Source organism: Tachyglossus aculeatus, chromosome X1 (assembly GCF_015852505.1).
Source record: "Tachyglossus aculeatus isolate mTacAcu1 chromosome X1, mTacAcu1.pri, whole genome shotgun sequence".
Taxonomy (NCBI): domain Eukaryota; kingdom Metazoa; phylum Chordata; class Mammalia; order Monotremata; family Tachyglossidae; genus Tachyglossus; species Tachyglossus aculeatus.
In genome coordinates, this window is record NC_052101.1 from 97201784 (window position 1) to 97228535 (window position 26752).

Consider the following 26752-nt stretch of genomic DNA (forward strand, 5'->3'; position numbering starts at 1 on the left):
TGAAGAACAGAACATATCAATCGATCAATTAATGGTATTTATTAAGTGCTTACTGTGTGTAGAGCACTGTACTAAACACTTGGTACAATACAGTACAAAAGAGTTGGTAGACATAATCCCTGTCCATACGGTGCTTCTAAGTGTTGTGGGAGTGGGATGGGTATTAAAGTGCTTGAGGAATACCGACCCAAGTGCATAGGTGATGTAGAGGGAGGGCAAATAGGGTGGGGAACAGAGAGGTTAATTGATTACGGCTTGTTGGAGGAGATACGATTTTAGTAGGGCTTTGAAGATGGGAAGAGTGGTGACTTGTCACATGAAGGGGTAGGGACTTCCAGGCCAGGGGGAGGATAGTAACAATAATTGTGGTATTAAGTGCTTATTATGTGCCAGGCACTGTACTAAGTGCTGGGGTGGATACAAGCAAATCAGATTGGACACAGTTCCTGTCCCTCTTGGGGCTCATAGTCTCAACCTCCATTTTTGAAGAGGTTGGCCACAAGAGAGATGAGAGTGAGGTATGGTGAGCAGGTGGGTATTAGAGGAGCGAAGTGAACATATTGGGTCATCATAGGGAAAGCAGCAAGGTGAGGTAGGAGGTGGTTAGTTGATTGAATGCCTTAAAGCTGATGGTAAGGAGCTTCTGTGTGGTGTGGTGATTGAAAGACCCATGAAGCTTTATATTTGTATAGCCAGAAATTGGTTATTTGATTTGAATGTTAGTCCATTAATTAGTACAGTAAATTAGTAAATTATAGGTAGGGGAAGCATCAGAGAATATAAGTGCTGTGGAGATGGGGAGTGGGTGAGTACCAAAATGCTTAGGGGGTTTGGACTAGAGTGCTGAGAGGACACAGAAGGGAGGGAGAATAGGGTACGGAGTTGAGAGGAATCAGCAGAGTCTTCTTGGAGGACATGTGATTTCAGTAGGGGTGTGAAGATGGGGGGTGGGAGTGGTGGTCCGATATGAATAGAGAGAGAGTTCCAGGTCAGAGGGAGGGTGTGGGCAAGGGATCGGTGACGAGATTGAGATACAGAGAGTAGGTTGGCTTTCAGGAGTCAAATGTGCAGACTGGGTTATTGTAATAGTAGAATTTATTAAGTGCTTACAAATCTATGGTAAGATGGCTGTACCTCAAGGGGATGACAATCTAAAAGTAGAAGTGGGGAGAAGGGACTGGAGATATTCTCATCAAGAATGATGACACAAAACAATACAACTAGACAACATAAAAATAAAATCAGTAGGTATCTATGGCTAAAGGAGCAGAATTTCAGGATCCTCGGGGCTCAGAGTTCAGGGTACACCTGCAGCCACCAGTCACCCTGAGGGGTTATGGAGGTCTCATCCTCTGGGTGTGTGTGGGAACAGCTTTTATCTCTGGTTGAGTGGACTTGGAGCATGTCGGGGACAGGGACCCTCAGAAATGGAAGGGAAGGCGGGAGTAACCATGGATGATTTTCTTGGTGATGGTCATGTAGGTGATAGAAGGTCCTTTACAGGCAAGGAGAGGGTGGAAGGAAATGGGACATGGAGGCATTTGGGGAAAGGAAACAAGTATGTCAGGAAACTGGATCTCGATGTTCTTTCAGTCTGTGAAAGAGGTATTTTCCATGGCTATCGATTAAGCTCGTCTTCCAGAATTCTCTTGCTCTGGGCTGGGAGGAATGGTTTCGGAAAGGATTCTCAGTGGAGGATGACCTCTGGAGCCACTGGTTATAAGGAGCTAGGTTTACTGAGAAATCACGTCATTCTGGTTTAGATGCAGGGGTGGTGTTTGAACTGCACACATCCAGACAAGATAGCCAAACGCTGTACCCGGGAGGCACGGAATGGAAGCATGACACACTCTGGCTCACACAGAGTATCAGAAGTGGAAGAGAAAATAGAAATCTGACTCCTTTTCATCAGTTTTCAGAATGCTTTTTCTGGATAGAACCAGGTGGTCATCATCAGCAAAAGAGGTGGAGGAGATTGAGATAAATAAGGAGCAGCTGCAAAGTGAGGGGACCTGCTTTCTGAAGCTTTCAAAGCCTGGGGTGGTTTAACCCTGGTAATCTGTTTCAGGGCTAGATGAAGGCTGAGAAACCAAGAATTGGAAAGGGGGGAGCAAGACAATTTGTCTGGGACCCAGAAGGGGTGCACTGACAAAGAGGAAGATCAGCAGCAGCTGAGAGGGGAAGATGAAATGAGTGAGGAAAGGGGATTGGCAGTGGTTACTGCAATTTTCTCTCTTCAGAAAGTGAGAAGAGGGAGATCCAGACAAGCAGAGAGGATGGAGGATGAAGGAAAATGCTGTGGACTCTGTTGGGGGAGGAGGAAAGCAGAAAGAAGAGCTTTAGAAATGATTTGCTTGAAGGGTTAGATTTATGGATAAAGTCAATAAATGCCCAGCCAGAGACTGCACAGAATGAGGAGCATAGTCGATAGACCCTTTCAGGGTCTGTGTATGTGTTTGCAATAAGGCAAATTTTGGAAGTGAGGAAGTATGACATGCAGTTCAGAAACAGGGTGATGTAAGATGAATTTGGGAGAGATACCATGGGAAAAGAGATGGAGGTGTTAGGAAAGACTTGGCTGTAATCTCATTCCTTAGTCCCAGGTCAAGGCTGTGTAGATACTGTTCCAGATGGAAATAGAGCAGTGGTAACGGAAGATTTTTCTGCTGTATTTGCAACACTATCACAAAGTGATATGTCAAGCCAGTCAGATGTTAGATTTGGGTCTTTAAAGGAAGAATAGAAAAATGAGAGCAAACTCTGTCTAGCTAGGTCAAACGCATGCCAGTGATACCCAGGTTTGGGGAATTGGAAATGTGGATAGGGAATTTGGACCCAGCACCCACCCCCTTCCCCCCATCCCCAACCACCACCTTTCCTTTCCCCCAGGACCTAAATGGGGCAGATATGCATCTGCTCTAAATGTGAGTTTAGAGGAGAACATTTCTGCATGAGCTGTTTCAGAAGCAAGGGGCAATGCAATATAAAAACCTTACACTCCTGTGGAAAAGAAGTCTGCCTGAGGCAGATGAAAATGAGAAGGAAGAAAAGCAGAAAGAGGCTCTTGGGAGCAAAAATAATTAGAATCAATAAAGTGATAATATCTACGGTTTCTGTTAAATGCTTTCCATGTATTAAGCACAGTTCTAAGCATGGGGGTAGATATGAGTTAATCAGGTTGGACACAGTCCCTGTCCCATATGGGGCTCACAGACTAAGTAGGAGGGAGAGCAGGTATTGAATCCCCATTTTACAATTGAGGAAACTGAGGCACAGAGAAGTTAACTTGCCCGAGGCCATACAGCAGGCAAGTGGTGGAGGCGGGATTAGAACCCAGGTCCTCTGACTCCCAGGCCATTATGCTTCCACTAGTTTATGTTGCCACGCTGAGGCCAACATACAGTAGCTTACTGCCTTTCCCCCTCCAAAATACATGGTCAAGCAGTCAGGTACCTCTCTGAACACAGGGCTGAGCCTTGGACTGACTGCCAAATGCCAGTTATTCCCTCCCCTCAGTGGGAGCCTTCGTGATACTGGTCTTGTACATCAGCCAGACTCCTGGCTGGAGACCTGAATCCAGTCATCTGCACAGACATGGCAGAGGTCGATCCCTGCCACTAGTGGGCAAAGCTGTAGGCATCCTGATGGGTCATTCTCTGGGCCAGGCCACCTTCAGGTTGTGGGACCCTTTTTTTTTTTTTTTTTGGTGGTATTTCATTTTCGTGTTCATTCATTCAATTGTATTTATTGAGTGCTTGCTGTGTGCAGATCACTGTACTAAGCGCTTGGAAAGTTTGAGTGCTTATTGTGCAAAGCACTGTACTAAATGCTTGGGAGAGTACAAAACACCAGACACATTCCCTGCCCACAATGAGCTCACAGTTTAGAGGACTGTTAAGTGCACTGTTAAGGATTTAAGGGCTTACTATGTGCCAGGCACTGTACTGAGTGCTGGGGTATATACAAAGTAGTCAGGTTGGACACAGTCCATCTCCCCCGTGGGGTTCACAGTCTTAATCCTCATTGGACAGGTGAGGTAACTGAGGTATAGAGAAGTTAAGTGACTTGCCCAAGGTCACATAGCAGACAAGTGTACTTCCCAAGGCTTAGTACAGTGCTCTGCACACAGTAAGCCCTCAATAAATATGATTGATTGAATGAGTGAATGAATGAAGTGGCAAGAGCTGGGATTAGAACCCAGATCCTTCTGACTGCCAGACCAGTGCTCTGTCCATTAGGCCATGCTGCTTCTACAAGCGGTTAAGCACTTACTATATGCCAGACACTGTACTAAGCTCTGGGGCCAATACAAGTTAATCAGGTTGGACACAGTCCATGTCCCACATGGGGCTCATCCCGATCTGTGACTCTCAGAGCCCATGGAGAAGGTGATGTCAGAGATCTGTTTCCGTTCGCTGTTTATGGAGTACAGATCACGTCCCTGATTATCCCAGCCATGGATCATGGTGCCTATGGACAGGCCCATGCCTTTGAACTAATTCTCCAGGGTGGCAATGAGTTTGTCCCAGCTACCACAGATATTCCCCCTTTGTTGCATAGCCCATAAATATGCACCTCTCATATAATAATAGTAAGTGTGGTATTTAAGCACTTACTCTGTGTATTAAGTCCTGGGATGGATATAAGCAAATTGGGGTGGACACAGTCCCTGTTCCACGTGGGGCTCACAGTCTCAGTCCTCATTTTTCAGATGAGGTAGCTGAGGCCCAGAGAAGTGAAGTGACTTGCCCAAAGTCACACAGCAGATAAGTGGCAGAGCTGGGATTAGAACTCATGACCTTCTGACTCCTAGGCCCATGCTTTATGCACAAAGCCATGCTCCTTCTCTAGTGGGCCTCCCAGAAGCCCCCACACCTACTGTGTCCAGCCCAAAACAGTACCGGCTAAAAAGGCAAGGGATTCCAAACTGCAGGGAACTGTGGAGTGAGGAAAATCCTAAGTGGGAATTAGAAAGAAGAAAATCTAGAAGATAAGAATTAGAGAGCTCTGACAGGAGCAAAAAGACAGAAGGTAGAGGAATGGGGGCGATGTCAGTTACTACTACTGATTCTTCTCCCAGAAAAGGAGTATCAACAGTATGGGGGCCTTCAGTATGCTGAGAACTCTACTACTCACTCAGGGAATGAATGAAAGAAATGAAAAATGGAATGGGTCCTTGCCATCCTGGAAGAAATCGTTTCTGGTTGACGCAGTGTGACCTAGTGGAAAGAGCATGGGCCTTGGAGTCAAAGGACCTGGTTTCACCTCCCATCTCTGTCAGTTGCCTGCTGTGTTCCCTTGGGCAAGTCACTTAACTTCTCTGTGCCTCAATTAACTCAGGGGCAGCACCTTACCTATTCTGGGCTCTGCTATTTTCAAACTGTATTTTATCTATGACCTAGAAGCCGCTGCCCCCTTGTCCTTCCCCTGGGGCAAGGGGCTGGACTAGGGTGGGATCAGGGAGGACAGGTGTCCCCACCCCCACAGGTCACTGCTGTGGCTGTCTTCCCTCCCTCAGCCCTTCCTTATGGTGTATGGATGGGGCAGCAAGTTCAAAATAGAAAACAGTTGATTAAAAGGCAAAGGCCAGACTAATTAATAATAATAATAATAATGATGGCATTTGTTAAGCACTTACTATGTGCAAAGCATTGTTCTAAGCACTGGGGAGGATACAAGGTGATCAGGTTGTCCCACGTGGGGCTCACAGTCTTAATCCCCATTTTACAGATGAGGTAACTGAGGCACAGAGGAGTTAAGTGACTTGCCCAAAGTCACACAGCTGCCAGTTGGCGGAGCCGGGATTTGAACCCATGACTCCCAAGCCCGTGCTCTTTCCACTGAGACACACTGCTTCTCAATTATGGGTCCTGGGCCAAGCCGGCATGGGCAAGAGGGGGTCAGGGGAGCAGGGATGGGTGGTTTGGGCTGTGGGAAGAGGAGGCAACTAAGATTGGGTCACCTCAGCAGGAAGCAGCCTGCTTTGCTCAAAAGCACAGCAAAGTCGCTGCACTGATGGGTACCTGGATCACAGTCCATTAGTGGTGTTGATTGAGCGTTTCCTGTGTGCAGAGCACTATACTAAGCATTTGGGAAAGTGCAGTAATGTAGGTAGACATGATCCCTGCCCTTAGGCACTTTATGGTCTAGCTGGAAAGATGGACATTAAAATAAATCAGAGGTAGGGGAGCTATCCCCTCTCAGGGTTGCATCTGGAGAGTTTCCAGTACTCTTACCAGTCTCGGCTACAGGAGGGAGAGTCAAGCAGAGGCTTACCCATTCCATTCCTAGCTTGGGCAGTGGCTAGGGAGTGGAAGGCAATCTGTTACAAGTCAAAACTCACCCGTGCTGGGGAGCAGCGGCATGGGAGAGAGTTGAAGGTGGAGACTCGGAAGGCGGCAGTGGTAAACCACTTCCATATTTTTACCAAGAAAACTCTATGGGTACATTACCAGAATGATTGCAGATGGAGAGCGGGGTGTTCTGGGAGACATGTGTCCATAGTGTCGCTATGGCTTGGAAACGACTTGACAGCATAAGACAAGACGGGGGAGACAACTGACTGTCAGGATTTGTATAGAAGTGCTGAACGCCTTAAAGTGGATGGTGAGAAGATTCTGCTTGATGCCACAATGTGGGCAGCCATTGGAGGCTGCCTTCAGGCTTGCAAGTGGTGCGAGCTGTTCCCTTAGAGGTTTTCCATTGCGGCTGTTCTGGGCAGCGGCCGGGCTGTGGGCCCCTCACTCGGACAGACTACATCTGAAAGAATCCCCGCACTAAGGCATTTACTCCTCAATGGGAAAAACAGTAGACGTAAACTGAGAAAGAATAGGTTTAAGTGAATGAACAAAAGAAATGAAAGATGAACAAATCACTAAATAATGAAATAACTAATAAATAACAAATAAAAGGATAAATTATTTAACCTGAGGTGAGCAATAAGGAATTCTAAATCTCCCCTCTCATTGCTTAAGCAAGTTGACTTTTCTAAGTCTTGGAGGGGCTTTTCAGATATGAAATGTGGGCCACCATCATGGTGGCATAGTCAGCTTGAATATTTCAGTTTTGGGGCAGCTTGGAGGGAGGGGATTTGGCAGGATGGACCAGAATGGGGAGGCTGAACAGTCTGACTCAGCTTCAGGTCAACCCTGATTTGAGTATCTTGGAACTCTGGGGCCCCTTTCAATTCATCAGTCAGTAACTAGTACTTATTAAGTACCAGCTGCATGTGGAGCACTGAACTAAGAGCTTAATAGAGTACAACAAAGTTAGTAATCAGTCATATTTATTGAGCACTTACTAAGGTGCAGAGCACTGTACTAAGACCCTGGGAGAGTGCAGTATAACAATGTTGGTAGACATGTTCCTTTTCCACAATGAGCTGACAGTCTAGAGGGGGAGACAGACATTAATATAAATCAATTATGGATATGTACATAAGTGCTAGAGGACTGGAAGGCGGGGGGCGGGTGTGGTGAATGAACAGGGCAAATCCAAAGGCACGGGTGAAGTAGAAGGGAGTGGGAGAAGATGAAATTAGGGCTTAGTCAGGGAAGGCCTCTTGGAGATGTGCTCTTAAGAAGGTTTTGAAGGTGGGGAGAGTGATTGTCTGTTGGATATGAAGGTGCAGGGCATTCCAGGCCAGAGGCAGGATGTAGGCAAGAGGCCAGTGGTGACATAAATGAGATCAAGGTACAGTGAGTAGATTTGCATTTGCGGAGCAATGTTTTGGGCTGAGTTGTAGGAGGAAAGCAGTGAGGTAATGTCGGAGGGGACAAGGGGACTGAGTAATTTAAGTCCTATGGTAAGGAGATTCTGTTTGATGAGGAGTTGGATGGGCAACCACTGGAGGTTCTTGAGTAGTGGAGAAATATGGACTGAATGGTTTTATAGAAAAATGACCTGAGCAACAGAATGAAGCATGAACTGGAGTGGGGAGAAATAGGAGGCAGGGAGGTCAGCAAGGAAGCTGATAGAGTAATCAAGTTAGGATAGGATAAGTGCTTGGATTAAACTGATAGCAGTTTGGATTCTGGTGAGATTGTGAAGGTTGAATCAACAGGATTTGGTGACATTGAACATGTGGGTAGAGTCAGAGAGATGAGTCTAGAATAATGCCAAGGTTATGTGCTTGTGAGGCAGGGAGGGTGGTGGTGTTGTCTACAGTGATGTCCTGAAGGCAGGAGGAAATGTGAGGCTGCAGAGAAGGTGAAAGATCTGGGCTGGAGACATAGATTTGGGAATCATCTGCATAGAGATGGTAGTTGAAGTCATGGGATCGAGTGAATTCTCCAAGGGAGTGGGAGTAGATAGAGAATAGAAAGGGACCCAGAACTGAACCTTGAGGAACTCCCACAGTCGGGGGGTGGGAGGCAGAGGAGGAGCCTGTGAAAGAGACTGAGAATGAGGGGCCAGAAAGAACCAGGAGAGGACAGTGTCAGTTAAGCCAAGGTTGCATATTTCTAGGAGAAGGGGGAGGTCGACAGTGTCAAAGGCAGCTGAGAGGTCGAGGAGGATTAGGATGGAATAAAGGCTGTTGGATTTGGCAAGAAAGAGATCATTGGTGACCTTTGAGAGGGTAGTTTCTTTGCAGTGAAGGGGACGGCCTAATATCGGGATTTCTGCTAGCAGTGCCTTGTGGCCAGTACATAGGAGCGAAGGAAATGGATTGTGAAGGTGATCCAGGGTTGTGGGTTAGTGATACAAATTTGGTGAAGTGTAGGGGAGCAAGTAAGTAGAGTTCAATAGATAAGGTGGTGTTGAGGGCAACAGTTTGGTCATAAGGGAAGGTAGTTGGGGTATGGAGACTAAATGGGGTATGATGACTTGAGAAAATTAGGTGGGGTCTAAAAATGGGCAGTCATGGTAGGGGAACAGGACAGATTTGCGGGGAGGGAACGTTTAGGAGAGAAAGCGGGTGAGGAGGTTGTCATCGGGTAGACGGATTTCAGAGTTGGTGAAGGTAGAGATCGTACAGTGACTAGAGATGATGAGATTGAGTTTGTGTCTGAGTTGGCGAGTGGATGAGGTGCAGTGGAATAGGAGGTAAGTGGAATTAAGGAGAAGCAGAAGGGTCGTCAGGAACATCCACATGTATATTGAAATCCCCAAGGATCAATGTAGGGATGGAGAAAGAGAGAAGGAATATGAGAAAAGGATCAAAAATGGATCAGAAAGTTGGAGATGGGCCCTGGGGGGCAGTAGATGATAGTGACTGGTATCTGGAGTGGGTGGTAAAAGTGGATGATATGAGTTTCGAACGAAGGTCGAGGGGGATGGTGGGGGGAGGTAGAATGGTGCGAAAGTGGCACTCGGAAGCGAGAATGAAGCCAACTCCTCCCCCCTTTCCCAGTGAATCTGGAGGAGTGGGTGATGAGGGCCCCCTCTAGAGAGTGCACCAGGGGAGACCATGTCATCTGGGTAGAGCCAGGTTTCAGTGATGGTGAGGAGGATCAGTGACTGAGTACACAAGCTCTCTTCCCTCAAGGAGCTTATAGTCTAGCAGTGAGCTTAGCATGGCTAAATGCAGAAGGTTTCAACTCTGCAACTGTCTCTCCTGCTCCTGTTTCACCAAATTGAGGGAATTGGATGTTTCTGAGACTAAAAGATGCACAGGAGCCGACTGGTTGATGATGTCCTTTACTGTGCTCCTGGAACTTGGACAAAATGGAACTTGGGCCTGAAGGAGGTTCAGTGTTCCTAAGGAGCCCATTGAGTGGCCATAGGTGCAACCCTGATGGTTTTAAATGTGGTTGGTACCGTACCATCTGTTACCTTGGATATGGAGGTGATGACCATATCCCCCTGGGCTAAAGGAAAGGTTCTCAGCCAATCAGAGCCCTTGTGAACTGGCCCGGGAACAATAGTGATAACTTTCTACTCGCAGAAGGAAAAAATTGCTTTTATCATAAGAAAAGACCAAATACACTAGGGTTTTGCTGCTGCTCTAAAACCAAGGCTAGAACCTGCCTACTTTAATGAAGCAGGCCAAATCAAGTAGTCAGCCACAGAGTAACGCTCGGCTACCAGCTTCCTCTTCGTGGCTGTTTTGACTGGAACTTCAACAAGTGCTTTAAAGGATGTCAAACAAATGTCCTTTTTTTACATTTGTTTCGTGTTCTGGCTCCTGATTGCTGGTTAGGGGAGTATTTTTAAAGTCACAAAAACTTTGTGGCATACTTTTTGGTTCACATTCATCCTGTTGTATGCTCTGGTTTTGAAGTACCAAATGTTGTGGAATTTGGCCTTTGAGGAAGTTCTTCTGGTGTGTTGAAACCAGTGGTGATTGATCAGCGAGTTGGATTTCTTCCACTTGGTTTAAATCCTGCAACAGGGAGATGTGAATTAGCGGCTCGGCCCCTGCTACTCCAAGTGAATGGAGTCACAGATATTCATTCAATCGTATTTATTGAGTGCTTACTGTGTGCAGAGCACTGTACTAAGCACTTGGGAAGTACAAGTTGGCAACATATAGAGATGGTCCCTACCCAACAGCGGGCTCACAGTCTAGAACCACTTTGCACCACTCCTGTATTTGCCCCTGCTCTCCTCATCCCCATTACCACTGACCAAGGATAACCCCCGAGTAAAGTGCAAAGCCTGCAAGCAACTTCTCTTGCTACATTTCCCTGACCAATCCTAAGTGGGATGATATGCTTAGTACAGTGCTCCACACACAGTAAGCGCTCAATAAATACGATTGAATGAACTGAATGAATGAATATAAATGAGGCAATGGAAGGTTATGTTAGAAAACTCCAGTGAGGCTCTGCCCTGGATTTTCTGGATGAGCTGTTGTACGGTGAGGAATACTATTAGAGCTACAGAGAAGGGCTCTTTATCCAGATGTAGGAGGGAACTCTAGTAGGGCCCTTTTCTGCCTTCCCCATCTACCAAACCACTCATCTGGTCTGATCCATTTTTAGAGACGGTCTGTTCAGAGGGTGAGTTTTTATTTATTTGGTTCCTGGAAAAAAAATACATGAGACAACATAAGAATGGTGTAATGCTCTCCTCCAATCTATTAATTAATTAGTGGTACTGTACCAAGCGTTTGTGAGAATACAGTATAATAGCAGAGTTGGTAGCCATGGCCCCAGCCCACAGGGATTTGAGTCCAGAAGGAAAGATTGACATTAAAATAAAGTATGGGAATGTACATAAATGCTGTGGGGCTGAGGGTGGGATGAATATCAATTATTTAAAGCATGCAAAATCTTAGTACAAGGGTGATGCAGAAGAGAGAAGGAGTAGGGGAAATGAAGGCTTAGTCTGGGAAGCCCTCTTGGAAGAGATGTAATTTTAATTTAATTTTAATGGCTTTGAAGGTGGGAAGTGTCATTGTCTGTCATATGTGAAGGTGAAGGGAGTTCCAGGCCAGAGGGAGGATGTGGGCGAGGGGTCAGTGGTGAGATAGACAAGATCAAGATACAGTGAATAGGCTGGGGTTGGAGTAGGAAATCAGCGAGGTAAAATAGGAAGGGGCAAGCTGAGTGAGTACATTCAAGCTTCTTAGTAGCAACAATAATAGATCTTTTTAAACTTTTATAACTCCTTTCAAATCATGTAAATTCAACCGTACAACATTGCTACTAATTAAATAGTAATGACTTCCTTAGTACTTAAAAAAACACTTCCTTGGGGCTTTACCCTCTTGTTTTAAGTTCTTAATGTTCCACTGAATCTACACCAAGTTTCCTATTCTTCCTGAAGACTGAATTCACTCTTTAGAGGTCAGTCAATTCATGGTATTAATTGAACGCTTACTGTGTGCAGAGCACTGTACAAATGCTTGGGGGAAAAAAAACATTTTATTGCTTGGGAGCAGGTCCCTTTATAACCCAGTGTACCCTGCACAAAATCCTGCAGTAGGTTGCTCAGAAACTTGGGGAAAGTGTATGAGCAGGAAAAATCACAGCTGGTTGCTGGGGGACTTTTGCTTAGGAAGGGGCTGCAAACTGGCCTTGACTTTTATTTTTTTTTAATAATATTTGTAAAGTGTTTACTATGTACCAGGCCATCTACTAAGCACTGGGGTAGATACAAGCTAATCAGGTTGGACACAGTCCATTTTCTACATGGGATTGACATTATTAATCCCCAGTTTACAGATGACATAACTGAGGCACAGAGAAGTGAAGTGACTTGCCCTAGGTCATACAGCAGACAAGTGGCAGAGCTGGGATTAGAACCGTTGTCCTCTGACTCCCAGGCCCATGCTTTAACCACTGGACAACCCTACTTCTCATCAGCAGTGCTTCTTGGCTGATAACTTCTAGTTGCCAAACTCTGGAGGTAATCTCTCAATTTGCTTTCAGACATGTGTTTTTCCACACTGGATGTTGGGTACAGTTGAGGCATTGGGGAATGGGTTTAGCATGGTGTAGTGGATAGAGCATGGGGCCTGGCAGTTAGAATAATAATAATAATTATTATTATGGTACTTGTTAAGCACTTACTATGTGCCAAGAACTGTTCTAAGTGCTGGGGTAGGTACAAGTTAATCAGGTTGGACACAGTCCCTTTCCCACGTGGGGCTCACAGTCTTAATCCCCATTTTACAGATGAGGTAACTGAGACCCAAAGAAGTTAAGTGACTTGCCCAAGGCCACACAGCAGACAAGTGGCAGAGCTGGAATTAGAACTCATGACCTTCTGACTCCCAGGCCCGTGCTCTGTCCACTATGCCATACTGCTTCCTCAGAAGGTTATGGGCTCTGCCACTTGTCAGCTATATGACCCTGGGTAAGTCACTTAACTTCTTTGGGTCTCAGTTACCTCATCTGTAAAATGGAGATTAAGACTGTGAGCCCCCCATGGGACAGGGATTGGGTCCAACCTGATTTGTTTGTATTTCTCTCCTCTCCACCCCCCCACCCCCAACTTAGTAAGTGCTTAAAAATACCACAATTATTATTGTTATTATTATTATTATTATTTAGAATGGGTTTTCTCTAATCCATCAATCAATCTCTAGGACTAATACTGCAGAACAAACCTTTCTGCTGGGAAGTGAGAACATAAGCCCATGGGCAGTGCCATAATTGGGCTAGACCAATGATTCATAATGGGTAACTAGAGATTAGGGAGGTAGAGGGGAAAGGCCACAGGCCTAGGAGTTAAGAAACCAGGGTTCTAATCCCAGTTCTGACCCTGTCCTGCTGTGTGAACTGGAGCAAGTCACTTTTGGTGTCTTTCCTTATCTGTGAAATTGGGGTAAACTACAGAGAAGCAGCATGGCTCAGTGGAAAGAGCACAGGCTCGGGAGTCAGTTCTAATCCCGGCTCTGCCACGTCTGCTGTGTGACCTTGGGCAAGTCACTTAACTTCTCTGAGCCTCAGTTACCTCATCTGGAAAATGGGGATGAAGACTGTGAGCCCCACGTTGTTCAATCTGATCACCTTGTATCCCACCCAGTGTTTAGAACAGGGCTTTGAACATAGTACTTAACAAATGCCATCATTATTATTGTTATACATGTTCTCCCTCCTGCTTAGACTGTGAACCCCATGTGGGCCAGGGACTGTGTCTGATCGCCTTATCTGGTATCTACCCCAGTATTTAGCATAGTACTTGGCACATAGTAGATTCTTAACAAGTACAATTCTTCATCTTGTTGTTCTTCTCCTTATCTATCATTACAGTAACTTAATCTCTAGGACAGTCCTGATATTTTCCCAAAGAGAGCCCACTGTGGCCCTGGTTTAGCATTTCTCATGCAGATGTCAGAGAAGTGAGGCCTGTAGCCTGCTGGCAGTGGGCAAAAATTATAATTGATTTCTTACTTCCACTTCCTCATCCAAAAAACTGGGTCACCCTACCCCCTTGAAACTAATGGCCTTGCTTCCTCTGTGCTAATCCCATGGAGACATTGGCCTTCCTTACCCTCTCAAGATTTATGTGCATAGATAAAAGATTAACTAAACTCCACTGCATCCTGGGTAAACCAAATTTAGGCTTCCTGCTCTTGGCTTCTAAAATATGCATGGTGAGCTTCAGGTAATTGGTTGCCAGAGCAGTCACTCAGAGCTAGTGCCCACATTAAATTATTAATTTATTGTAATAAGAGCCTACCATTGCAGTGTGTCTTGGCTCAGCAGAGCTGAATCATTATGTTGTTTGTTCTCGGCTGAGACAGCAAATGGGATGAGCCTTTGCCGCCTTGACAGGCTGAGAACAGTGTGACATCACAGGCTTGGATGGTTGGATCAAGCCCTTGTCTAGTTTAGGGTAATACAGTATAGTAGAATGTAGTAAGAGCCTAGTTTGCTTGACGCAAAGATCCAAGACTTATGAGGGTGCATTCCTCTCAGTCTGTAAAGCAGCCATAATAATAATAATAATAGTGGTATTTGTTAAGCACTTACTGTGTGCAAAGCACTGTTCTAAGCGCTGGGGGGGATACAAGGTGATTAGGTTGTCCCACGGGGGTCTCACAGTCTTAATCCCCATTTCACAGATGAGGGAACTGAGGCACAGAGAAGTTAAGTGACTTGCCCAAAGTCACACAGCAGACAAGTGGTGGAGCTGGGATTAGAACCCACGACCTCTGGCTCCCAAGCCCAGGTTCTTTCCACTGAGCCACGCTGCTTCATTCAAGCACTTTGATACTCACCCCAGCCCCACAGCACTTATGTAAATATCCCTATACTCTATTTCCCCTATCCCTGATCTATTTTAATGTCTGTTTCCCCCTGTAGACTCCAAACTCCTTTTGTGCAGATCGTCTGCACAAAGACGATCCGGCCGGTGGTGTGAAGTATGGATTGAAGTGGGGAGAGACAGGAGGATGGGAGATCGGAGAGGAGGCTGGACACTTAGGGCTTGCCCTAAGTCACACAAAAGGTGGAGCCGAGATTAGAACCCAGGTCTTCTGACTCCCAGTTTTGGGCTTTTTCCACTAGACCATGCTGCTTCTCATTGCTGTAGTTCCATTTAAAAATCAATTTCATAGTAGAATTAATTTTTAAAATGATTATTTAGTGCATGTGTGTTCTCAGCATTTGGTAGCCAAGTCACAGACTGAGGATAAAATGTGGTCACGAACTTGGAGCATCTGGACAAACATTTATTATTATTATCATTATACATTATTATTAATAATAACAACAACAATAATAATAGTGGTATCTGTTGGATACTATGTTCCAAGCACTATACTGAGGACTGGGGTAGCTACAGGATAATCAGATTGGACAATGTCCTTGTCTCACATGGAACTCATAGTCTAAAGGGAGGGAGAACTGGAATTTCATCCCCATTTTAAACTGAGACACAGAGAAGTTAAGTGGGTTGCCGAAGGTCGCACGAGCAAGCAGCAGAGCTGGGATTAGAACCCAAGTGTCCTGACTCCCAGGTCCTGAACTCATGAGAAACAACATGGCTTAGTGAAAAGAAAAGAGCACGGGCTTGGGAGTCAGAGGACGAGGGTTCTAATCCCGGCTCCGCCACTTGCCTGCTGTGTGACCTTGAGTAAGCCACTTAACTTCTCTGTGCCTCAGTTACTTCATCTGTAAAATGGGGATGAAGACTGTGAGCCTCACGTGGGACAACCTGATTACCTTGTATTCCCCCCAGCACTTAGAACAGTGCTTGGCACATGGTAAGTGCTTAACAAATACCATCATTAGAGAAGCAGTGTGGCTTAGTGGAAGGAGCACGGGCTTGGGAGTCAGAGGTCATGGGTTCTAATCCTGGCTCCACCACTTGTCAGCTGTGTGACTTTGGGCAAGTCACTTAACTTCTCTGTGCCTCAGTTCCCTCATCTGAAAAATGGGGATTAAGACTGTGAGCCATATGTGGGACAACCTGATTACCTTGTATCCCCCCCAGCGCCTTAGAACAGTGCCTGGCACATAGTAAGTGCTTAACAAATGCCATTATTATTATTGTTCCACTATCAATAAGTGGTATCTATTGAGCACTTTACGTATGCAGAGCACTGTACTAAGTGCTTGGGAGAGTACAGTAGGATTGATAGACATGATCCCTGCCCTCAAGGAACTTAGAGACCAGTGAGTACTTTACTTGAGGAGCTTAATATCTAATTGGGAAGGCAAGCACACAAAAATGGTGAATATGCAATTATGTAATTGGCCTAGTGGAAAGAACATGGGCCTAGGAGTCAGAAGGACCTGGGTTCTAATTCAGACTGAGCCCCCTCCTTCCTCTCCCCCTCGTCCCCCTCTCCATCTCCACCATCTTACCTCCTTCCCTTCCCCACAGCACCTGTATATATGTTTGTACATATTTATTACTCTATTTATTTAACTTGTACATATCTATTCTATTTATTTTGTTAATGTTTGGTTTTGTTCTCTGTCTCCCCCTTCTAGACTGTGAGCCCACTGTTGGGTAGGGACTGTCTCTATATGTTGCCAACTTGTACTTCCCAAGCGCTTAGTACAGTGCTCTGCACACAGCGCTCAATAAATATGATTGATTGATTGATTGACTCTTAAATTTGTCTGCTGGGTGACCTTGGGGAAGTCACTTAACTTGTCTGTGCTTGTTACCTCATCTGTAAAATGGGGGTTAAGATTGTGAGCCCCATGTGGGATATGGACTGTGTCCAACCTGATTAGCTTGTATCTACCCCAGCGCTTAAAAAACGTCAAGAACCCAACAGTGGGCAAAGCCATCACTCATTGCTGTGGCATGGATAGAGGCTCTTTTGTGGACTCTGCAGCTGGCAACTCTTGTGACCTTTTGGTCAGTGGAGCTTCCTCCACTTTGCGCATTAATTTTATCCATTCATAACACAGAATCCTCTTTCCTTCAGTCATATTGAGTGCTTACTGTGTGCAGAGCACTGTACTAAGCTCTTGGGAGAGTACAGTATAACAATAAAAAGACACATTGCTTGCCCACAACGAGTTTATAGTCTAGACGGGGAGACAGACATTAATGTAAATAAGTTACAGAATGTACATAAGTGCTGTGGGGCTGGGAGGGGGGATGAATAAAGGGAGCAAGTCAGGGTGATACAGAAGGGAGTGGGAGAAGAGGAAAGGAGGGCTTAGGGAAGGCCTCTATGAAGAAATGTGCCTTCAGTAAGGCTTTGAAGGTGGGGGAGAGTATCCATTTTGAATATGGCCCATAGCCCTTTTCTTCTTTCACAGTCATCCATATCAATCAATCAGTGGTATTCGTTGAGCCCTTAGTGTGTGCAGAGCACTGTACTAAATGTTTTTGTGAGTACAATAAAGTAGACACGGTCGATCAAGGAGCTACAATCTGTGGGGGAGACAGACGCTAAAATAAATTACAGATAATCAATCAATCAATCAATCAATTGTATTTATTGAGCGCTTACTATGTGCAGAGCACTGTACTAAGCGCTTGGGAAGTACAAATTGGCAACACATAGAGACAGTCCCTACCCAACAGTGGGCTCACAGTCTAAAAGGGGGAGACAGAGAACAGAACCAAACATACCAACAAAATAAAATAAATAGGATAGAAATGTACAAGTAAAATAAATAAATAAATAAATAAATAGAGTAATAAATATGTACAACCATATATACATATATACAGGTGCTGTGGGGAAGGGAAGGAGGTAAGATGGGGGGATAGAGAGGGGGACGAGGGGGAGAGGAAGGAAGGGGCTCAGTCTGGGAAGGCCTCCTGGAGGAGGTGAGCTCTCAGCAGGGCCTTGAAGGGAGGAAGAGAGCTAGCTTGGCGGAGGGGCAGAGGGAGGGCATTCCAGGCCCGCGGGATGACGTGGGCCGGGGGTCGATGGCGGGACAGGCGAGAACGAGGTACAGTGAGGAGATTAGCGGTGGAGGAGCGGAGGTTGCGGGCTGGGCAGTAGAAGGAGAGAAGGGAGGTGAGGTAGGAGGGGGCGAGGTGATGGAGAGCCTTGAAGCCCAGGGTGAGGAGTTTCTGCCTGATGCGCAGATTGATTGGTAGCCACTGGAGATTTTTGAGGAGGGGAGTAATATGCCCAGAGCGTTTCTGGACAAAAAACGCTAAAAATGGATAAAGGGGGATGTATGCATGAGTTAGTGCTTAGGTAGTAGAGTATATTATATATGTAAGTGCTGTGGGGAGGTTGTTTCTTCCAAAGTGCTCAGGTGGTGCAGAAGTGGTGAAGAGGCAGGGGAGTATAGCCTGGGGGGATTTGAAATTAATTGAGGAAGGTGTCTTGGAGGAGATGTGTTTTTAAGAGGGCTTTGAAGGTGGGTCTTTTGGATATAAAAGGAGAGGGAGGTCTTCCAGGAAGGGTAAGGGCGTGGGCAGAGATACTCAACTGGAGAGATGAGAATGAGGCCCAGCAGGTAGGTTGGCTTGGGAGGAGTGAAGAGTGAGAGTTGGGGTATGGTGGGAAAAGAGTGGATAAGTCGACTCCCTTTCTTTGCTCTTCCCCCACCTCCCTGCCCCACGGCACTTATGTATATATGTATATATCTATAATTCTATTTATTTATATTGATGGCTGTTCACTTGTTTTTATGTCTGTCTCCCCACCTCTAGACTGTAAGCCCATTGTGGGCAGAGATTGTCTCTATTGCTGTATTGTACTTTCCAAGTGCTTAGTTTAGTGCTTTGCACACTGTAAACACTCAATAAATTCATTCATTCATTCAATCAATCGTATTTATTGACCACTTACTGTGTGCAGAGCACTGTACTAAACGCTTGGGAAGTACAAGTTGGCAACGTATAGAGATGGTCCTTACCCAGAAACGGGCTCACAGTCTAGAGGGGGGAGACAGACAACAAAGCAAAACATGTGAACAGGTGTCAAGTCATCAGAATAAATTGAAGTAAAGCTGGATGCACATCATTAACAAAATAAATAGAATAGTAAATATGTACAAGTAAAATAAATAGAGTAATAAATCTGTACAAACATGTATACAGGTGCTGTGGGGAGGGGAAGGAGGTAGGGCAGGGGGGATGGGGAGAGGAAAGAGTACGATTGAATGAATGAATTAAAGTAGAAATGAGAGAGCGGATTGCGGGCCTAAAGGCCAGTGGCTAGGAGTTTCTGTGGTGAGCCCACAATAAGCTGCCTTATTAGTGACTGTGATCCTGCGAACAACAAGGAACAGACTGGTGAAAGCACTGATGGGCTATACCTGGGACAGTTGGAACTGACAGAATTTGGTGTCAGACTCCTTTATCTCCTCTCCCCTTTCCAGCCCATGGTTCGCTCTGCTGCCTGTATCACTTTCTGAAAAAATATCCTATGCACATCTCCCCACTCCTCAAAACCTTGCAATATTTTTCCATCCGTTCTTTATCAAGCAGAAACGCCTCACCATTGGCTTTAATGGCTTAGTGGAAAGAGCACGGGCTTGGGAGTCAGAGGTCATGGGTTCTAATCCCAGCTCTGCCACTTGTCAGCTGTGTGACTTTGGGCAAGCCACTTAACTTCTCTGGGCCTGTTACCTCATCTGTAAAATGGGGATTAAGACTGTGAGGCCCACATGGGACAACCTGATCACCTTGTATCCCCCCAGCGCTTAGAACAGTGCTTCTCACATAGTAAGTGCTTAACAAATACCATCATTATTATTATTAATCAGTTCTCCCCACCCAACCTAGCCTTGTTCCTCTTCCACCATAACCCAGCCCTCACACCTAGCTCCTCCAATCCCAATTGACTCAAGGTGCCTTGCTGTCATATCTCTTGCCATCAACCCTGTGCTCGTGCCCTTTCCTCCTTCATATCCTACAGATCTGCATTCTCCCCATCTTCCAAGCTCTACAAAAGCCCAGAATGGGTATTGGGATGCACCAGGGGAAGGGGGATGTATGGGGATGGCAGAGAGATGAGCTTGAGAGTCCTCCAACTGCATTCTTACTCTGTCATTTTTCCTTCTGTACTCTCCTTGCCTGTAAGCACACTCTCACCTACAAGAATTGCTCCTCTTCCACTACAGCCCAGCCTGCACATTTTGGTCCTCTAACACCAGCCTTCTCTCTGTGCCTCACTTTGATCTCTCTTGCCATTGACCCTTTCAACAGCTTGTCCACATCCCCCCCAAGGCTATAACACCCTCCCTCCTCTTATCTGACAGACCTCCATTCTTCTCATCTTTAAAGTCCTACAAAAATCATATCTTCTCCAGAAAGCTACCTCTGACTAGCTTCTCTTCTCCCCACCCTATTCTTCCTCCCTTCTGTGTCATCTATGCACTTGGTTTCATGTCCCCCTAAGCACTTTGATCCTCACCCCACCCCCACAGCACTTACGTAAATATTTTTATGCTCTCTTTCTTCCCATGTCTGTAACATATTTTAATGTCTTTCTCTCCCCCATTAGAGTGCAATCTCCTTGAGGGCAGGGATCTTGTTTGCCAACTCTATTGTATTCTCAGAAGTGTATAGTACAGGGCTCTGCACAAGGTTACTGCTTAGTAAATACCATTCATTGATTGGGTCTTCCTGAAAATCAACTTCCACCATCAACAACTAAATGCATTGGGCATCTGCCAAATGCCAGCACTGGGCCCAATGGATGTTAAGAATTTTATCTGAGACTTGGACAGGGAATAATTATCATCATTGGTTCCATCGGGTATTGTTCTCATGAAACTGTGTGGAGTGTTGAATAGAGCAGGTTTTAAATGATATGGCTCTTGCCTTCTGGGAGTTTATTATCTAAATCTTCACCTCAGAGAGTTGATTTTTCCATATTGCAGCTGGACATCCCTTGGCTCAGTCTCATGGTGAAAATGGGCACACAGGACAGCTGGCTTATTTGAGCACATTGCAGCTTTTCCTTCAGGGGAGAAAGCTGAAACGATCTGATGAATAATTTTTTGTCATCTTTTCTGGTACTCAGATGCGATTTCCACCCACTCACATTTTAGTCTTTTGATACTTTTTCTAATCTGGATCTCTGTGTCTAGCAAACATGAAAAACACTCTGTAGGACTGACTAGATACAGCTGGATCTCCTTTATTCCAGTCAGAAAATTGCTTTTAAAGTTTCTCCCGAATCGCAGCTTTATCTTCACTGCCAAGAAAGCATGGTGCTGAGGTTCACTGAGAATGAATAGAGGAAAGTGATTAGCTGACAAAAGATGGCCTTGCCCATGTGATGAGGTTAAAAAAGCAAAAATTTAGCTACAGGGCAGCTTTCACAAATTCCCTGTTTAAAAAGTCCTTGTAGCAAACTTTCATATTGTTTCCAGTGCAGAAACTAAATTTCAGAAAAATTGAAAGTATTTAAATATACCAACTTTACATCTCTATTGCCTTGTTAAAATCTTATCTCCTCTGGTAAGCCTTACCTTCTATCATCTCATCTCCCCACTGTTTTCCCTCCCTCTTGTGTCCCCTATGCAATTGAGTCCATACTCCCTAAGCACTTTGGTCCTCTTTCAACTCCCCTCCCCAACCCCCCACTACACACCTATGTACCTATCTTTGAACTCTGTTGCTTCCCACTACCTGTATTTTATTATAAACTTGGCATTATCCTTGATTCATCTCTCTCATTCAACCCACATATTCAATCTGTCACCAAATCCTGTTGGTTCAACCTTCACTACATCGCTAAAATCCGCCCTTTCCTCTCCATCCAAACTTCTACTAGGCTAATCAAAGCACTTCAGTGGTATTTTTGACCACTTACTGTACAGTGCAGAGCACTATACTAAGTACTTGCACTGTGCTAAGCACTTATATCCCATCTTGACTACTACATCAGCCTCCTTGCTGACCTCCTTGCCTTCTGATTCTCCGTATTCCAGTCCTTGCTTCACTCTGTTGCCTGGATTATTTTTCTAAAAAAGCATTCAGTCCATGTCTTCCTACTCCTCAAGAAGCTCCAGTGGTTGCCCATCCACTTCCCCATCAAACAGAACCTCTTTGCCATCTGCTTTAAAGCATTCAATCAGCTCACCCCCTCCTATGTTACCTCACTGATTTCCTACTACAACTCAGCCAACTCACTTTGCTCCTCTAATGCCACCCTGCTCACTGTACATCTATCTTGCTGCTTAACCCTTGTCCGTGTCCCCTTTCTGGCCTGGAACTCTCTACCACTCCATATATGACAAACCACCACTCCCCCCATCATCAAAGTCTTATTAAAATCAAATCTCCTCTGAGGGGCCTTCTCTAATTAAACCCTCACTTCCTCTACACCTTTTCCTTTCTGCATCGCCTATGCACTTCCATCTGTATCGTTCAAGCACTTAATATTACCCCACTGTCATCCCCACAGCACTTATGGTGGTCTCCCCCGCAGACTATAAGGTCCTGTGGGCAGGGAACATGTCTATGAACTCTCTTTTACTAAGCTCTCCCAAGCGCTTAGTAAGTGCTTAATAAACACCATTGATAATGTCTTCCCTGCTAGACTGTAAACTCCTTGAGGGCAGGGATCATGTCTACTTATCTCTTGTACTCTCCCAAGCATTTAATACAGTGCTCTGCATGCAGTAAGTGCTTAATACTATTGATTGATTGATGAGGTGCCCCTAGATCAGAGTTACTGCACACTGGGTCCTAATATGTGGTATTGGACTGAATAGCCATACATTACTAGTTCTTGCCTCAGGGCTCACTCCAAGATTTATGTTGTCATTGTTTTTGCAAACAGCTGAACTAAGTCACTTGTTTGTCAGACTGTCCCAAATGTGCTTGGCAATTACTTCATTTGTTCATGGTTGTATTGCTCTAGCACATTGTTTCTAAAACGGGCTGCAGCTTTTGGGGGGGTGATGTTGAAGTTTCTGTAAGGAAGCAGTCAGTTGTAACCTGGTTCACTCTTTTCCTTGTCTTGATCAGTGGTATTTATTTAGCTCCTGAGTGTAAACCACTACCACAGAAGGAAGAGTCACAGTCACTGTCCTCCAGGAGCCTGTGATCTAATGGGATAGTCAGACAAAAAGTACGTTCGAATAGTAGGAGCATTAGGAGTCATTCAATCAGTGGTATTTATTGAACACGTATTATGCGCCGAGCACTGTACTAAGTGGGAGAGTACAGTACAACAAGTTGGTAGGCAAGTTCCCTGCCCACAAGGAGCTTACAGTCTAGAGGGTGAGACAGACATTAAGAGAAATGATGGATATATACCTAAGTACTTTGGAGCTGAGGGTGGGATGGATAGCTAGTGCTTAAACGGTACAGATCCAACTGTATAGGTGACGCAGCAGGGAGAGGTAGTAGCGGAAATGAAGGCTTAGTCCACAAAGATAGTACACTTGTACTAGAATTAAATAATTGACTATACCAATACACAAAATGTACATAGGTACATAAGTGCTGAGGCTAGGAATGAAATGTCAAAGTGCTTAAGGATTATCTTGGGTGGATGTGATGGGGATGTTGTGAATCAATCCTGAATGGCAAAGGGGTCAGCTGCTGTGGATGCTCTCTCTCTCTCTCTCTCTCTCTCTCTCTCTCTCTCTCTCTCTCTCTCTCTCTCTCTCTCTCTCTCTCATGTGGGGTGTGGAAAAGGTCTGTGGCATTGAAGTTTGAGAGTTGCTGCTAGAGCACCTTCCTTTTAAGGAGTTAAAAGTGCCTTTGTGGATATTAATGGTTATTACTCTGTATCATTAAATTACCCTTGCTGGGCAAGAATTCAGTTGTTCTGGATAACAAAGAGTTTTTTTCCTAAATTGGGTGGGTGGGAGAAGCAGGTGATGGTAGTAGGAAGAAAACCTACAAGAAAGGGAATGAAGATACTGAAGCTTTAACTTTAGTGCTTAGGATGAATTCCTCAGCTTTGGCTAAGAAATATGTCTAAGTGCATCTAATGTACTACATGGCCAAGCTAAACAACTTCCCCACTGTGACTCCCAGGGCCCCGGCCCCTCGCATATCCTATGCACCCATGTGCTCCCTGAGACCATGGCTAGATTGGCATTGTGGGTGGGACATGACAAGTTCATTCTGGTCCGGTGAGGGAAGGTGACAGCAGAGGGTTTAAGCAGAAACTGTTTGCTTACCCTTGGCAGTATGTTTTTTTTTTTTCCAGAAAGATGAGGATAGCATCTTGTCTGCTGCAAATTAAATACCATTTTGATCTGTTTGTTTCCCCAGGAAGGATCAATATCTCCTCTCCCCTGTGAACTGCTGGTATCTTGTGCTGAACCAGACCCGCAGGGAGAGCAGGGACCACGCCACGTTGAATGATATTTTCACGAACAATGTCATTGTCCGTCTTTCCCAGATCAGTGAGGATGTCATTAGGCTCTTTAAAAAGGTGAGTGAGCTCTGGGGATTTTCCCGCATTTCCTGACTGAAGCTGGTGAACACCAAGCCCTTGGCCAGGCTAAGGATGTATAGTAGTGCCTTGTTTTGCCAAGTTTCTTGTTTTTTTCAGTGGTGGAAACAAAAAGAGGAGTGCAACTTGATTAACTTGCTCCTCCGACAGCGTGTTAATAGCGTTTTAGTACTGTGACAGTTTGGGGGGATTTTATTAATGCAGTCCTTTGTTATCCAAAGTATCTTCAAACCCATGTACCTTTGATAATCATGACTTGCCTAAGCTCCTCCATCATGAATTCTCAAATTGCCAAACTCCATCAGTAGCTAAAGATATACTGTTGCAATGTGATACTGAAACTCTTCATGTCAATCAACCTTTTAGCAAGGGTGTCCTCCATTTGCTGTATGGTATAAGAAAGGTCTGAGGGGGTGGATTCCACTTTTCAGATGTAGGTTCACAATGGTGTCCTTAATTTTGGAAATTCAATTGCTCTTGTTATTTCCACTTCACCTAGGGTGTGAGTGAAGATGAAGGTGGGTGCTCAGGTCACATCTGGTGCTCAGGTCACATCTGGTGTTGAATTGGCCTCTTGTGGGGAAAAGTTATGTGCCTTTATTTTGGGTTACTGTACAGGTTATTTCCTAGAGGTAGCTTTCATGTCATCTGTGTTCTCCCTGACGGTCTGAAAGAAAGCAAATAGCTGCCTGACTTACTGAATGACTTTGGGAAAATATTTAGTCCTGTGGACTAAAACTGGGTCAATAAAATGGGTAAGCAGCTATAAGTATGTTTATAATGAGATGTATCTAATTTCCAGAAGCACATACTGTATCTTCTGGGGACATTTTTAAACTAAATTATGATTGCTTTTGAGTAGGTTATTATTGCTATATTTTTTCCTTTTCTCTATTCCTTCTTACTCATGCATTCTCAATGGTATTTATTCTATGCACTATTTAGGAATGTACTTTTCATCCAAATGGATAAGGGGCTAGAAAATGTGCCCTATCGTATTTTCTGGCTTATGGTGTACATGAGCAGGGTGTAGTGGATAGAGCACAGACCTGGGAGTCAGAAGATCATGGGTTCTATTCCTGGCTCCGCCACTTGTTTGCTGTGTGACCTTGGGCAACTCATTTTACATCTCTGTGCCTCCGTTCCCTCATCTGTAAAGTTAGAATTAAGACTGTGAGCCCCACATGGGACAGGGCCTGTGTCCAACTCGATTTGCTTGTATCCACCCCAGTGCTTAGTACAGTCCCTGGCACATAGTAAGTGCTTAACAAATACCATTATTATTATTATTATTATTATTATTATTTTCAACCATCCTAATACACATGGATAGAATCTCACTATAAGCAGCATCATCTTTGCATTCAAAGTATACATAAATGGGCCTTCCACTATTACGGATGAGGATGAAATAGAAGCAGCCAAAATGTGCCGGCATGGCCTTAAAGCCCTAACATTTGAAGAAATCATTATCACAGTTACGGCCTTGGAAAATGGCAAAGCATCTGGACCTGTTGGCATTCCTGATGAAATCCACAAACAAGGAAGGCTTTTCCTTTGTAGACTTCTTCACCTACTAGATGCCCCAGGATTTGAAAGACTCCACAGTTAAAACTATCTTCATGAAGATAGGTGAGAATGCTAATGGAATATCTCAGTTCTCTCCATAGCTAGCAAGGACCAAAGCTCAGCATCCATTTGGACAGTCAGATTCCAACACAGCAAAGCAAACATGATTTTTGTTGCACAATAGATTTAGAAATGTAGGAAGCACCATCACCTATCTCTCTGGGTGCTCATTCTCAGTCTCTTTCGCGTGGGCTCCTCCTCTGCCTCCCATCTCCTAACTGTGGGTGTCCCTCAAGGTTCAGTTCTGGGTCCCCTTCTTTTCTCCATTTACACCCACTCCTTTGGCAAACTAATTCACTCACATGGCTTAAACCATCACCTCTATGCTGATGACACCCAAATCTACATCTCCAGCCCTGATCTCTCTCCCTCTCTGCAGTGTTGCATTTCCTCCTGTCTTCAAGACATCTCTACTTGGGTGTCCTCCTGTTACCTCAAACTTAATATGGCTAAAACTGATTTTCTTATCTTCCCACCCAAACCCTGTTCCGCAGATCACTTTCCTATCACTGTTGATGGCACCGCCATCCTTCCTGTCTCACAAGCCCATAACCTTGGTATTATCCTTAATGATGGTATTTAAGTGCTTACTATGTGCCAAGCACTGTTCTAAGCACTGGGGTAGATATAAGGTAATCAGGTTGTCCCACGTGGGGCTCACAGACTTAATCCCTGTTTAACAGATGAGGTAACTGAGGCCCAGATAAGTGGCTTGCCCGGGGTCACACAGCAGATAAGTGGTAGAGCCTGGATTAGAACCCACGACATCTGATTCCCAAGCCCGGGCTCTTTCCACGAAGCCACGCTGCTTCTCAATGTGACTCCTCTCTCTCTTTCCACCTCCATCTTCAAGATATCACTAAATCCTCTCCGTGCTACCTTCACAACATCACCAAAGTCCACCCCTTCCTCTCTGTTCAGACTGCT

General features: G+C 45.1%; 1 protein-coding gene and 1 non-coding gene across 7 annotated transcripts in view; both read left to right on the top strand.

Annotated features, from left to right (window-relative positions):
- The window catches only part of SRGAP3 (SLIT-ROBO Rho GTPase activating protein 3), a 319900-nt gene that overhangs the window by 167338 nt on the left and 125810 nt on the right, over positions 1 to 26752 (top strand). For all 6 annotated transcript variants that reach the window (XM_038771992.1, XM_038771993.1, XM_038771994.1 and 3 more), the window contains exon 3: positions 24013 to 24175. In XM_038771992.1, coding sequence (XP_038627920.1) covers positions 24013 to 24175 — 163 coding nt within the window. The remainder of the gene's footprint in view (positions 1 to 24012; positions 24176 to 26752) is intronic.
- On the top strand, positions 6195 to 6333 carry LOC119920259. Its single transcript, XR_005448018.1, has one exon. It is a non-coding gene; the product is annotated as a small nucleolar RNA SNORA7 (small nucleolar RNA).